The sequence below is a fragment of the Megalops cyprinoides genome, chromosome 10 (genome assembly GCF_013368585.1).
Source record: "Megalops cyprinoides isolate fMegCyp1 chromosome 10, fMegCyp1.pri, whole genome shotgun sequence".
Classification (NCBI taxonomy): domain Eukaryota; kingdom Metazoa; phylum Chordata; class Actinopteri; order Elopiformes; family Megalopidae; genus Megalops; species Megalops cyprinoides.
Genome location: NC_050592.1, coordinates 12290593 through 12306236, shown reverse-complemented (window position 1 = coordinate 12306236; position 15644 = coordinate 12290593). Strand labels below are relative to the sequence as shown.

Sequence of the window (15644 nt, the reverse complement as noted above, 5' to 3'; positions counted from 1 at the left end):
CCGGAGCTCAAGCTGCTTAGTATTGTTTGATACTGCTTAACATTATAATATTGTACTCTGCAGCTTGACTTGAACAAGCTTGCATATATGTAAGTCCAGAAAAGAACTAAGCCAAAAAGTATGGCTTTTAGCTAAATGAATTTACAGTGAAAGCTGTCTGAAGAAGTTAATTCAGCAAAAGTGATTTTGAATTTTCAGGCTTTATGCAAACTTAAATGTAGGTCAGGTTTTGGGATAAGTTCCTCAGATTTGCTTTTATGTATGTCCACTTACCAATGACCTCAGCAATTTCTTTATGTGTGTTTGTTTATGTATTCAAGAATCTTTGACGTACGTAGCCATAAAATATCACAAAAGAAAGAGGATTTTTCAGAACATTGCAAGGCACAAAATGGAGCAGTGATTTCAACACGGTCAAAAAGATATGACAGATATGAAAATGTTACAAGTCCACCTAAGCTAAACTGCACAAATCTGCGAGTGTAAGCAAGTTCTCTCAATAGAAGACACACCCTACAAAATGTGTGCTTTAAATTCTTTTAAAAATGTCGAACAGCTCACCTATTGTGGGATGCTTAAGGTCATTGAAAGATAGGAACCACAGGTGGACATGGCTCTGGCGAATAGTTATGTTACACTATTGTGCCTCTGAGAAAGCAATTGATGTTCATTACCAAGACTGGCCTATACTGGATAGAAGCATGGACTGCTGAAGATTCCATAAATGGATTCCATGTAATATCATGCATTACCCTTTGCAAAGGAGCAATTTAGCAAATATATTGCATATATTTAGAAAAGTGAATTTTTCAATATATGCAATCCTTTCTTGCATTTTAGAGCGGGATTAACATTTTGTTATGAATGTTTATTTAAAAGAAGGTGTTTGAAAAACATTGTAACAAATAGGCTTAATACTTAAGTGGGCTTAAATATGTGTTTACTGAAGAAGCTCGCTCGCTTATCTATTTTAAGTCGTCTGTATTCATGCATGTAATACGATGTACCTGTAATTACTTTGCATCTGAATAACTTTTCAACTTTTTGCTGTTTTTTACGCATATAGGAAAATATGAGCACATCTCGTGCGTTCACTTCTGCTTTGCCCAGTGACATCACCAACCAACGTTGCCGAGGCTATAGATGGAGCTGTCGAGTGTTATAGCGGGAGTATCCCGGCAGCAAGTCCCATATTACAACACAATCCTCAGCCTAGGGAGGGGGAGTCGAGTAGAGAGCCGATGACACAGCCTCATCCGTGTAACTAGAGACTACCAATTCAGCGCCGCGTACTGACCCTGCGAGCCAACGAGAGTGCAAATCTACTGGGCGACATCTATAGCTGGAGGAGCGGAGAGAGAAAAAGCAACGGGGGAAACGGAGGTACTTCAACGCAGGAGCGGCCGAGAGAGGGGACGCGAAATACTGTAGCTACAGTTTTCTTGCCCAACGGAGAACCTTTCCGTCTCCTGAAATAACCTCACGTCCCTTCAAGAAGAGAATTGTGGCGAGCATAAAACACACAGCAAGCGAAACTGGGTAAACTCTTGGAAAGCAATCGACAACCCTGATACCTTCACAATGAAGAAAAACAATTCGGCCAAACGGGTGAGCTGTTTATAACGTTACATGTGTATCGATGTTAAAATAGCTTATTGTTAACAAAAAAATACGGGCTTTCTTTCTTTGAGTATGTTACCGTTTAACTAGAACATGAGTGGAACAGGCAGCGGATAACGATTTACTGCACTAGACAATGTGCTTTCTCTTGCCTTGCTACTTGATACATGCTATTTTTGTTACATATTGTCTATGTCCAAACTGATGCATTTGTCAGCGGAGATCAGGGTGGACACACAGTCGTGCAACGATCAGTCTTCTTACATGAGCAGTTTCTTTTTCCAGTGCTGGTTCAGTACGTACTATTATTGTACAGCAATTGAATAAAATTGTGCAATACTACGGGCTATTTAGTCGTATGTATTTAACGAGATGCTGTCTATGGCATACAGCGGTACGTTAGCGAAGGGTGGTTTTATGGTTTATAGAGCCGATACTCTTTTTAGCACAGACTGTAAAATTAAAGGTAATTAGTAATTACAGATTAATTCTATATTGACCGTAGAGATTTATGTGATAAGTAATACGCCGAAGGGAAAGAAAATACAGTGCGCGCGAGGAATGTGACAGCATCTACATGACAAAAGAATTGACTGGGGCTGAGTAGCCTTTGCAAAAAGTCGCTCTTTTTCCCCGTCCATGCGGTCTCCTTTGAATCTAAATGAGGGGCTACGGCTATTTTATGTTCGTGACGCTTGTCATAGTGTAACGGCCGTCTCGTTTCTTTTCTCAACATGCAGGGCCCACAGGATGCTAACCAGCCGTCGGCGCAGCCGGACAAAATCGGCTGGATCCGCAAGTTTTGTGGTAAAGGGATTTTTAGGGAGATTTGGAAAAACCGTTTCGTGGTGCTTAAGGGGGACCAGCTCTACATCTCCGAGAAAGAGGTAAGGGTTCTGTTTCATCAACTTATTTATAATATAACATGTCAGTGATTTCGACTTGTTTTTAGAGCTGGACCTAACTAACTGGTGATTGATGAGACTTTCATTATGTTATTGACAGTAATTATTTGGAATCATGTGTATTTTGATGAACTAGTTTCGTTTTCTACAGTTAGACCAATTTTTCTTAAAGTGCTGTAAAGATTACCACGAACACTTTGCAATCGAGTCAGGTTAATAAATTAATAACAGATTAGTAAATCCTACTCTTGTCAGAAATACCCCTAATCCCCTAATCAAACACAGCACTGTAACGGTGTAAGACACCTCAGTATAATATTATCAGATATTATGGCCATAGTTTATGACCTGTTTAATAACTATCTCCATCCGACCTCTACTACGTATATATCGTTAGGTCTGTGATAATGCAATTGCAAAAACGCACAGTTGCATTTTCATCAATTTATTAAGCAGTTTGCTGCTAATAGGATCTGTGGAAGGAGAAAACTGTCTGACGAACTGTGTTTAAAACTGATGCAAGACCTTGCTGTTTTGACTCACGAAACTGATCAGTACCTAAGTCAGCCTATGCAGAGTGACAGCAACTTTATGAGATGCATAAACTGAAACAACATTGTAGGAGGAACTATGGTCAGTAAACGAGTGAGGGACTATTAGTATTATCAGAGACTGGCTGCTGTATAATTTGTAGCAGGTGTAGGCAACCCTGGTCCTGGAGTAGTGGAGATGTTTTTAGTTTTTTTCCATCTGAGCTCTTAATTACATAGTTGGAGCAATCATTACGCTGAATTAACGTGTGTACTGAAGATAATGGGCTTTTCACGAAAATGCACAATGTTCCTCTTCCATTTCCTGATTTACAGTTATTTATGAGCAGAGGAACAGGAATCGAATCGATGAGCTCGATAACATTCTGCTATGACTAGCCTGGAAATGTTCCGTTTGCACCCCCCCCCCCCCCCCCCCCCCAGACCCCCATCTTTCACCCAGTGACAGCCAGAGCATGGTTTTGATTGACAGTGACAGAGAAGAAAGATGCCATATCAGTGACAGGGGAAACCTTAGGGACAGGCGGCAAGGAATAATACTAATACATCACAGCCACCATGTATTAAAGGCCAAGCTATCAATGATCATTTATAAAAGGACATTTTGTGTCATCTGTCTGTAAAAGACTGGCTGTCTTCTGCACTGGAAATATTCATTTTATGTCAGCGAAAAAATGTTTAAGGAGTACCCTGTTTGTCATGTCTGCAGAGCATCTTAGTGTTATTTTATGTACATAGATGTAATATTTACTATTAACATTTGTAAACTGTATACATACAACATTCTGTCTATGGGTGTTCGTACAGGACCAGAAAAATCTATTACATGGAGGTGAAATTACAGTGCTTGAGTCAGACACACAGCAAAGCTAATATGATGGGCTCCTCTTGAAGCAGTAACTCCGCATTGCTTTAAGGTTGGAGAGTGTCTTCACTTGTCACTGAACGTGTATAAATGTGCATCTCTTCATTACGGCTTCATTACGGGTGTGGGGCAGAGGTCCGTGCCGTGGAGCGGACTGCAGAGAGAGGGAGTGCGCTGGCTGATGCTGGCGAAATGCAGGTTCGCGTGAGGACATTCAGAAAGCGCTGTGCCTCTCTCCCGCCTCATCTGTCACCCCCCGAGGCCATCCTCGGCGGCGATGTCAGCTCCGTTGTCAGCAAACGGCACTGTCATAGCTCATCTCTTGTACTCAGTCTGGGAATTGTAGAAGATTAAGACTACCTGCCGGCTTCCTGTTTTTGCTGGAAATGTGACTCAACATTAGGGATAGCGCTTGAGTCGTTCTTTTCCTCTTTCTTTCAAAGTGTTTGTCATACTATTGCTAAATTGCGCATTTTACCTCCAGTGCGCTAGGAGATCTTGGCTGTAGATTCTGTTAGTATGTTGGTTTTCTGATATCACATTATTTATTTATTTCACAGATGCCCTTACAGTGACTTACAGAGTTATGTGTCAGAGACACCATTGCGATATCACCCTCTCCAGTGAGCGTTAAGCAGTGATGATTGATGCAGGTCTGCAGTTGGGAAGATGTTTGGGAGCAGCTGAAACTGCACCTCTGTGCCAGTGTGAGTTGTTATATACAGGGCTCAGGCTTCTGTGCTGTCTTCCAAGTGTTGTAGTAAGTTTGTTGGTTGAAAAAATCTGTCCAAAACTAAAATGTCCAAAACTATTGTGCTGGAAGTTCCTCTGAATAAGAGTGTCTGCTACATAAATGTAATGTAAATGTAATGTAATGTAAAATGACAGTTTTTCCCTGGAGAAAAAGTTTGCCTGTTTGTTTTCACTTGTAATTTACCATTGATGTGTGAGGGTGAAGGTTAGAAGTCAGCTTACGGCTTCACATTTTTTTCAGATGTGAAATTTGAAATGAGAATAAGCTGCTTATTCTGTGAATCTAGGGCAGAATCCAACTGTAACCCATTACGTTCAAACTTTTCAGCATAAATCACACATAAAGACACATGATTATTTAAGGGGCCTGTATGAACAGAGGATAATTATTCCTATTTCCTGAGGTGTTATTCAATAACTACAGATTTGTTTTAATGAGAGAGCTAATATGCATAAAACGCCCCCTGTGAGTGTAGATTGTAATTTCTGGAGTGTTTGCTGAGCAGCAGATGTCTCCCTTCACATTGTAAGGGAAGACTTCCCCGCGTGTATGTATGCATGTGTGTGTTAACGCACTCCACCTGGAACTACGCACTGACACCCACGTCTGAGTCAGACCCTATCACGATCTGACAGAGCAGAGAGAAGCAGAGCTGAGTGCTGATACAGCCTGAGCAGTCCTTTGAGGACCATTGCCTCGCGAGACATTTTAGCATTCATGTGTTTGGCAGACGCTCTTATCCAGAGTGACTTACAAAGCCATCATGGCAAGATCCATTAAGTGTGTCCTACAAAAGCAGAAAGAACTAAAAGATCATCCCACAGGAAGCGAACAGCTGGTAGCACATCAGTGATTAAACATCAATCTGAAAAATTCTTTACTTCAGTAGCTACTATTTATTTACCTGTCAGGAAGTCATATCCAGATCGTCTTGCAAGTCATTTCAATATACATTAAACACATATCACAAGAGCAACAAGAAAATACGTACAGAGTAGACAGCAACACAGTGGTTTAGCATCAAGCTAAAAACAATGCTAAAATAAGAATGCAGCAGGAACTGTTACAGAGTGGACTTAGTCCGTAAGAGCAGTGTTTCACTACGTCAGATCTCACTCTGGGTTCTGCGTAATTAGGTACTGGGTCCTAGGGATAGGATATGCCCAGATTCTTGGAACCAAGGTGCAGCCCGAGGAGGTTAGTTTCAGTCAAAGTCGGACTGTGAGAGGCTTTACAATCTGACACTTACAGGTAGCTTATTCCATCTCTACTGCGCCGCCATGGTGAAGAGGCGACTTTGAAATGTATGGCTGTGCACCTGCCTTTTTCCTTTTTATATGTAAAGCCAATGTAAAATTGACTGCCTAATCAGTAAAATCACTGCTTGCCTCTCCACAGCAACAGGGGGTGTGCTGTCTGCAGCATAATGACTTCAGTGCAACACCCAAGTGCTGTCAGTGATGGCCTATGTGAAATTTCCTCTCTATGAAGTGCATTGATGAAAAACGCACAAATGAACCCAACCATTATTACGAATGTTTAATTGTAAATTATTTTTAAAAATATGATTTTAGTTGTACATATACTTCATTTGAGAGCAATGGCTTAAGTAATTTTTTGTTGGGGATGGTTACAAAGGAGGATCTGAAGTGACTTTCTTAGTGGGTTTTTTCTGTCCACAGGATGTTACTCACTGAATACTGCTCTCCTCTTGAGTGTTATGCAAATAGAAAGGCATCTTAAAAAGACACTAAGACTTGAAGTGCTTTGGTGGATGGCTTGTTGACTGTGCATTTGGCTTCTGTTGGTTTGACCCTGTTCTTTCAAACACACTGAGAACAGCCTCTTCTGTCTCAGCCAGTGTGCTTAGAAGAGCTGAGACCGAGATTTGTTTAGCACAGCTGAAGCTTTAAGAAGGATATAATGGAGGAGTTCTTAAACTGTCCTTAACTCCCTGATCCAATTCAAAACAGGGCTTTAGAGATCAAAACAAAACCGGACAACTGTACAGTACAAAACAAGCGATGATATGGTGTTTTCCCCCTGGAGCACAAAAAAGAGGCTTGGAAAGAAAAGGAGTGGTGCCCTGTATTAGGTGTGAATTTAGCTACCTAAATCAGTTTTTTGTTGTTGCATTTTCTGGTATCTAAAAACTTCCTCAGTGTCACTGACTGAACCTCCCACTCCATCCTTTGAATCCATGTTTGGCTCAGAAGACGTGGGCGACGGCAGCGGGGCACTGTGTCATGTGGCTTATGCTCGTGTCAGTGTCAAGTCGCAGTCATTTCCTCAGAGAGGTATGCTTGGTGTGTGCTGGGTGAGTGACTCATACGCCAGACACTCAGCGGAGCGTCATGTCAAACAGTGTCCATGAGTCCATGGCCCCGGCAGATCGGTCACACGGTGTGACTGAGACTTAGGATTTATCTGAGCCTCTGCTCGCCATGAGTTCAGCATCCTGTTGCTCTCAAGGTGTACACACTAGCAAGCCAATGTCAGGCAAGACATACATTAAAACTAATGCCAAAGAAGTCTGTAGTTTGATATTTTATTGACAGTTTGTAATTTATCTGATTTGTGTCATTTTAGAAGGCTTCTTGCAATATTTTAGGCAAAATCAGAAAGCCACGGCTCAGATTTCTCCATCAAAATCTCATTAAAGCTGATAACCGGCCATATTGCTTAACACAAAAATATTTGCATCCTTGCAGCTGGGAAATCTTCCAGAGAGAGGGATTGAGAGGGCTAGGTCTTGCTGTTTTACTGAATGTAGGAAAAACAAATAAAGTAAATAGTATATGCTAAATAGTAAATCCAAAGAACCTAATGGTGCTCTCTGAATAGTAGAGTCTATGGATGGGATTAAAATCACAACAGTAAGCCACTTGATAACAATCAGATTTAATAATGCAGTGGCAGGGGCTGCCTTTGTGACACAGTCACCGTGTGATAAGGAGACAAGCTTTAGCCAACTTTATTGTATTTTACAGTTTAGCGGGTCAAAGTATTTTCAGTCTGTGAGTGCTGCCTGTTGGGTTTTGCTGTAAAGGACAGTCCTCCCAAAGCAGGGCAGCTGTGGGCAAATGGGAGTGGCAATGTGGGTGAGCTCAGATTGCAGGGGGGACGTGTTCTGATGTCTCTGCTGTGGAGACACAAACAACAGTTCACTCTGTAATATTGTGTGTCCATTTTACACTGAGCCCTGTTTAGGCCTAGAGTTTGAAAGTGTTAATGGTCATTTTATATATTGAACAAAAAGGTCTCTGTAAAGGTCTCTGTAAATAATTTATACCCATGGATCCTAGGTGCCTGTGCAAACAATCCAGGTCTAGGGTTTTTCCAGAGTTCTGACGGTGGACCTTTTAATTAAAGACTATGGTCACTTCCCAAGATGAAAATCCTTATCTCATTTAGAAAGTTAGAATGCATTTGAATTAAATCCAAGAGGTTTCCCAAGCGCTGAATTGTCCAACTCTGATGCATTATTGGTGCCACCATGGCCAAAGGTTAACAATTTTAACAAATTTGCACAGACAGAGAGCAATTAGAGAAGTATGCAAAAAATAATAACACCATAAAGTTCTTTGTTTCGGTGCTTCCTCTGTTGGCAAAAAGGAAACTTTTTAGTGCAGGGTGGATTAAAAGGATATTAGTCTCAGTTCTGCTGTATGTAGCAAGGGTTAATAGTCATTACAAAACCAGAGTTTTCTGTTATTTTTGGTTTCTTAAAAAGAGAAGTGCTGATAATGGAGTTTCTGAATAGTACCTTGCTTTGGATTCACTGCAGTCTTGTTGGCAATATATTATATACATGAGGTACAGTATACAGTTCTCAACAGTAGTGCTTCTTTGTTCAGTTTAAAGCAAAGCCAATTTGTCTCCATTCAGTCTTTTGCTTTCCAAAAGAACTTATTGCAAGTCCCACTTCAGACTAATAGTTTCTGTAATAACCCTTATGCCATATGCTATTTCACTGACAGATGTCCTCTTAGTTTGTTTCAGCCTTAAATAATCTAAATTCACTATGTGGAAACAGGAATATATTGCCAGTTGTTCTCTGCCCAAATAAAACTGAAACTGTGGACTTCCTGCTAAGTGGTGAATTATTTTGATGATGGCATCCCCCCTCTAGCTGGCCTTTGTGTCACCCAGTATAAGATATTGTGGGCCTGGTTTGTGTATCGTATGAGAGCGATCATCAGTTTGACACACAAACAAGGCTCTCAGGCCCAGCACTTAGGGCGCAAGTTAGATCAACTCCTCCTACCAGTTTTGACCTCCTACCCATATTCTGAACAAAGTGATTCACATCAACTAGAAGTGCAGCCATTGTTTCTCACTGAAGGAATGGAATTGTAGAGGCTACAGATTGATTGTTCCCTTTGAACAGAATCAGCGTTTGTTCTCTTTGAACAGAACAGTTCCCTCGCTCTAGAGCAATGAGCAGTTGGGAGGAGAGCGAGGGGCTTTTTACATTGTGTGATCCAGTCCTTACTCTCATGGTCTTGGTTTTGGCTGCAAATGGAAAGGGGTGTTCTGACTCAGTTCAAGCAGCGGGACATCTCTTTGATGGTTGACGGAGTGCCATGGCATTCTGTTCTCTCATCCTTGGCAGTGAGATCCACATGCCCGGGCTGTGGCTCGCTGAAGGGCAGACCCCAGAAAGTGTGTCACAGGGAGTGGGTCTTTGTGTGTTTTAGCAAAGAGACATACAAAGGATCAGTGAAAAGCGGTCCTTCCCATGTTGGGGCACACAAGGACCCGTTGTGTTTGGGAGAAACAATCTGAATCTTGTCTTTGGACTTCGTTTCTCTCTCTCTCTCTCCCCTCTTTCTTCCTCTCTCTCGCTCTATCATTCCATCACTCCCTGACACTCTCTCCCATGCCAGAACACTTGAAGCCCAGTGGGACAGGAGTAATTAAGTCTGGCTGATTGTTTAATCCCAAGGCCTCCCTGCTTTCTTTTTATTTGGAGCCACAGGTCTGTGCCAGGGTATGGCTGGCTGGCAGGCCTGACAGTGTGGGAGTGTCAGGGCGTAGGGTGGCAAGGGGGGCCGCTGGGTGTGCTGGTTGCCATGGCACCATGGAAGTAGGGCTCCAAAGCTGGGTATTGAGCAAACCTTGAAGTATTCCTCCCCATTGGCAACCTGCCATTCAGGGCTTGAACTTAGTTGGTTGTGGCCTTACATGTGGATGAGATTAACAACTGTGACTTTTAGAAAAGGGAACACTTTACAAGAAAAATGAGTGATTTTTCTACAGTACAGTGGGTAAATGCAGGAGCAAACAGAGGGGTGTGGGGGGGGGCGTTGTCTATTTCAGTATGAAACATGCCAGCTGAGATCTAGTTTATTATACGACTGCTGTTGGCATGTGATGGGCTCGAATGACTGGACAGGGCAATGTCTGTGAGTGGGAAAAAGGTGTTGAAAAGACAGAGAGTGTTATCTGAGGTCCTGGGCTATCTGAAGGTTGCTGAACATCATGAATTACCAAGAGAAAGAGAAGAAGAGTTAAGGAATCCATAAATATCATCAAATTTGAAGAAGAGGTAAAACGATTGAGAGTGAAAGTCAACAGAGGGGAGTTAAACATAGAAAACTGAATGTGGCAAAGCTGCTTTGAGTTGATGTAACAGAAGAGGAGAGAGAGCTCATCAAAGAATTTGTTAGAGGTACTTTATGGTCAGTACCCAAGATGCCAGACTCAAAATTTTATATAAGAGTTTTGTACATTCTGCCACCAAAGTTCCTAAGTTTCAAAGATTTAAATAGTGACAGGAACTCTCCAGCCAGACTAGGAAGGAACTAAGTGTGAGTAATCTTCCTTGTGAGAAATGGTCTTAAGTTTGAGACTGTTGCTCGTCTTCTCTTCTAAGTGCAGGTTTGCCCAATCTGCAGGTTAAAAAGGGGAGAGCTTTGAGATGTATGGAGTAGTGAGAGCAGACTCAGAGAACAAGAAACAATGAAAAAGCTGTTAATAAGAGAGTTATTGAGAGAGTAATCAGGGTGAAGTCAGTGTTTAGTAAACTGTGAGACCTGAAAAGGAGTCCACAGAGGGGTCGGCAGACAGGGCGGTAAAAAGGACAGTGGGTGGAGACAGGGTTAAATGGATACATCAAAGGTAGTGGATAGGAGGAGGAGCCACAAAGAAATACAAGGGAGAAAGGGAAAAAGCAGAGGTCAGAAAGGTCAGGAGGAGCAAGAGTCAGATTTGAGGGAGAGCAATTTCATTCCAGTTGCCTGCCCTTCTGCCCCCGACTTGGAGGAGAAAGATAAGAGAAAAAATTAACATTGGGGGAGAGGGTAGAAAAAAGCAGTGTAAGAAGGTGGCGGTGGACACTGAAACCACAGAGCAGCATTACTGTTGTTGGTAGGTAGCATCTGAGCAGAAAGCGGGAAGCCCTTGAGCCCCTGCCACATCCAGCGAGGCAAGAGGAGGCATCCGTGGGGGATGGCGCAGCCTCTGTAGGGGAGATCTGAGACTGTATGAGAGAACACACAAATCCAGAGACTCAGGGGCAGAGAAACAGCCAGCCTTTTCAGAAGCTGATTGGCAGTCCCAGACTGCACCTGAGAACGGGAGGTGTGCAGCAGGCACAGTAGGGGAGAGGAAGTGGAATTGGGTTAGAGCAATGAGTGCCACAGGTGGGACGGAGATTACAGATGGAGCAGGTCCAGTATTTAGAACAGCAGACGGACATGAACCCTGGAATGGGGTGTAGCGGACTGAGCGATGCAGAGAGAGTGCCAGAGCAGTCAGAGGCCAGGCGGCTACAGCAGGATTGAAGAGGTTCAGCCTGACCTGCAAAGCTGATGGAATCATTTCTACAAATCTGTAGTCTGTCTTTTTCTCAGTAGAATACTTAAAGTGGACTTGGGTCCAAAGGGTATTGAAGCCACAAGGCATTAAAAGATGCTACACGCTTACATCTTGTTAATGTATAAGATACATTATTCGCATACATGACATCTAAACAGTTAAAAACAAAACAAAAAACAGTTGTATACAAATGCCATCCTCTACAAAGAAAATGGACAGTGGGACTCATCGTTTGGAAAAAGATCGGTATACACCTTTCATTTTATGGCACTACTTATACTGATAGAAAAGAAGAAATTTCTGTTAAAAGCAGCAGGTAATCACTATACTATTAGCATTGTAGTTGTTCACAACAACTGAACAATAACTGTAAATGCCAACGTGAAATCAACAAAAAAGATGAAAACATCAATTTCTACTTTCTGAAAACAACAGGCCCTAGAAATAAACCGTGACTGGAGCAATCACAGTGACAGGGCTTTTGAAGAACGACTTTTGTTGCATTAAAAAGCTAACGCTAATCCAGGCACACAAGCACACACACACAAAGACACGTACCCCAGGTAACCCAAGAGAGTGCGCAACACAAGCTTACGCTGTTATAAAAATATCTGGCCACTTCCACCCATACTTTAATGCCCTTCCTGTTTTGAATTTCCCTTGTAGGGTAGCAACCGCTCACACACAGGCCGCTTGCAGGCTCATCCTCTCTGTTCTGCTGCTGTAAAGCTGGCTGGAGATTCTGTCAGAGGACAGAACGCACCGTTAGATGCTAATCGAGTGCCGGAAAGCGGTAATGATTTATCTCCCGTCAGTTGGTGGGGGTGAGAATTCTCAGACAAGGGTACCAATTAGCGGCTGATCGCTTTATCACCTCTCTCTCTAAACTGCGGCAGAATTTTGGGGGACATTTGCGCCGGCTACCCTCGACACAAAACCGTGCACAGTGTGTTTTCCTCGTGGTTCTGATAAAATGAACAGTCAGTGAAGGCTGGTACTGTATATACAGGTGATCCTATCCTAAATTACACACTGTGGCATTACTTCAGAGTTAGGCCTTAGACTGTCATGTCATTGGTCCCCCAGGAAGTAGTTTTTAAGTTTTTAAAGTGCTTATTTAGGATTGATTTTTGGGGCACTTCAGAATGATTTACATATGTACTACAATGATAAGAGTATTAGTGACTCAGCTGCTAGCTCGAACAAAAATATATAACATGTTTTGAGCATGGCAGTGTTAAGGGTGGAGAGCTTGAGCATATTAATAAGCATACGGTTGATGGTGGTGCAGCTGGGGTGCGTAAGAGTGTTGCGTTGTCAGCAGTGTCTGACTAATGCTCCTGCAATCTAAACATGATGTGCGGTGGCTATGATGTGGAGTAAGTCCTCTTACAAGTCATTTGCAGAACAGGCAACTTACAGCTTTCAGCTTCAGAAACTGTTGAGGCATTGCCATCCAGCCAATTAACTGCATTTATAAAGAATGTAAAATATGACAATTTCATCCATGTATTTCACATGTGAAATAATCAAATTGAGTGTATTATGGTTATGTTGTAGTGTCGCTAATCAATGTTGTGAGCATATCTCTGCAGTGAGAAATGTACTGTGTTCAGAAAGGTAATTTGTCAGACAGTGATGGGCTTATAAAGCTGGGGGTACACACACATGATGGTCAGTCAAAATCCGTTGGTGGCCAACCATTGCCTGTAGTCACCGCAATGTGTCTCACATGTAGTCTGTAGCCGGTTGCTGTTGATGGCTGTCATGTAAGATTTTTAGCAGACTCTGACTGACTACACCATCAGAGCAGCTCGACCGACTGTCGGGTGTCTATCCCCAGGTCAACTGGGAGAGGCTTCTGGGAGTATTTCTGATTGTATGCTGTCCTGGTAGCTTTCATCAGGATGTAGCTCTTACCTCACAGAGCACCAGCCGCAGTGCTAGAGATTTCTGGCCGTTTAGCTTGTGTGTTTCATAAAGCAAAGCAAGCAGGTATTTGTTAATTCAAGCCAAGTGTTTGGACTGTGTGGAATGATAACAGATGCTTATGTGACAACCTTAAGTATGTGTAGGCAAACAAGTGTCAAATCCCCTTCCTCACAGTGCTTTGTGGACTGTTTAATAATTCTGAACTATGGCTTATGGAATTATGGTTATGAGTATAAGATTTAATCAAGTGTTTTTTTTCCTTATTTTGAAACATTTGAGTTTGATGGGTATAGGCATTAACAACAGTATATAAATAGTGGAGGAATGTGACAATTGCTTAAATTCTTTTTATTTATTAACAAGCTGTAGTTAAATTGGAGATGAAGAATTGAATCCCATCCTTTGTCACAGTGTGGCACATGGTCATGATGTGGGGTGTTTTGTGTAAAACAGTGGCCTCCTGTGTGAAAAGGTGACAAGATGGCAAATTTCTTTCAAGCCCCTCATCACCAGTGGTCAGAAGAAAATGTCTAGTTATCCTCAACAAAGCTTAAGACAGAATGTATCTTAAATCAGTTACATTAGCAGTCAGAAAGAGTACCTCACTGGAAACAAAACAGCTTTATTGTGGTAAATTTGTTTCTCATACCATACGCATGTACTTTAAGATCTTGTAGATCCTCCCTTCGATTAATGATGGCCTCACACCTGGCCTGGACCTTCAAGTGGTCCTACAATGGAGTAGGGATGTGCAAAAACATAGTTTCTTCGATTAATTGTTTTTTAAAATTCATCCGATTCGATATTGATCTGTAAAATTTATGGATCGATCTTTTAGGCTAATATGCATTTTTTATGGTTTTCTATGTTCATTTCCACAATGGTTAAACATAGCCAGAGAATTAAATAGACGAGAATTAAATTGACATAGCCTGTCGAATTAAAGGCAATTACTAGTCCCCCCATGGGTGGACGGATGTCGCTCTCTCGTTTAACTTTTAACAGTTAACAACTTGCGAATGCATAGAGGAAAACCTGTCACATCAATTTTTTTACTGTGATGCGACCATACAGTCTTCACCATGGCTAACGGACGACACAGGAGAGAGACAGAGCGACCAGCTGCCATTCATTTTCAATGAGAGTTGGAGGTTTACAGCGACAAGAGACAAGTAGCCGTTGCAAAGCCAACTAGGTGGAGCTAAAATAGACTAGAGTCGAGTTTTGTCAGTCATTGTAGCTACCTTACAAACTTTGTGTCATTAATAAGTAGGCAATGATACAGGTTGGTTTTGTTTTTAAGGAACTATACCCGTGTGTTCCTTAAATGAATTGAATGAAATGGTTTTCACAATTTGTTTCCAGTGACTCTGCATTTGTAAATTGCTGTTCCCTTTAGAGCTTTTTAAATATCTCTCCAAATATGGAAAGCTGCTATATAGTGTTTCATATCACATTCCTATCAAATTGATATCGAATGGGAATGTAATCAAATCGGATTGAATCGAATGGTTAGCTTGTGAATCGGAATTGAATCGAATCAGGGCATCTGTGCCAATACCCAGCCGAACAATAGAGCACACATTCAGTGTTTACCTCGGTCCAGTGTTCCCAGGATACTGCTCACATGTTCTGAATGTGTTTTGGTCCAGGGTTCTCATTGGGGTTCAAATCAGTTCACGTTTGATTGCTGACTAATCACCTTAGTTTCATCCTTCATAAACTGCACCTCCACATTACTGATAACTCATCACCTCAGCTCACTCTTCCATAAACCACACCTGCACATTGTGACAAGTACTGCCATCCTGTTATCTTATGCCTACAAAAACCTCTGGGAAGGCTTTAAATCAATTGTACATTTCAGGCTAACAAGCTTTTTCAGTACAGATAGATGTGCATTTCTATACGTGGTGAGTAATTCTTTTTGACTGCCATTGTAAAAAAAATCTGACTCAGGCAAAGATTGCAGTCTCCATTCCTGGCAGAGCCTCTGCCTCCCCACACATTATGCGTAGGCATTTGAGATTGCACAGGGCTAAATATGTAACCTGCAACTGAAAAGCAGAATGAAAAATTTAACATGCTTTTTCATATTCGGTCATTATATGATGTCAGTACAAATAACCAAAGCAATTAATATTTCTCTCCATCTTAACAATGTACTTCATGGCTTTATGACAGATGAAACTGGC

The 15644-nt window shown here is 41.9% G+C and overlaps 1 protein-coding gene across 2 annotated transcripts in view; it reads left to right on the top strand.

Moving 5' to 3' along the window:
• The first annotated feature begins 1182 nt into the window (after positions 1 to 1182).
• The window catches only part of plekho1b (pleckstrin homology domain containing, family O member 1b), a 29001-nt gene continuing 14539 nt past the window's right edge, over positions 1183 to 15644 (top strand). The window contains exons 1-2 of one of the 2 annotated variants that reach the window (XM_036538943.1): positions 1183 to 1608; positions 2361 to 2507. In XM_036538943.1, the coding sequence (XP_036394836.1) occupies positions 1582 to 1608; positions 2361 to 2507 (174 nt within the window). In that variant the 5' untranslated portion in view covers positions 1183 to 1581. Of the gene's footprint in view, positions 1609 to 1993; positions 2015 to 2360; positions 2508 to 15644 lie in introns of those variants that run through there. The other variant, XM_036538944.1, reaches the window with a different exon arrangement.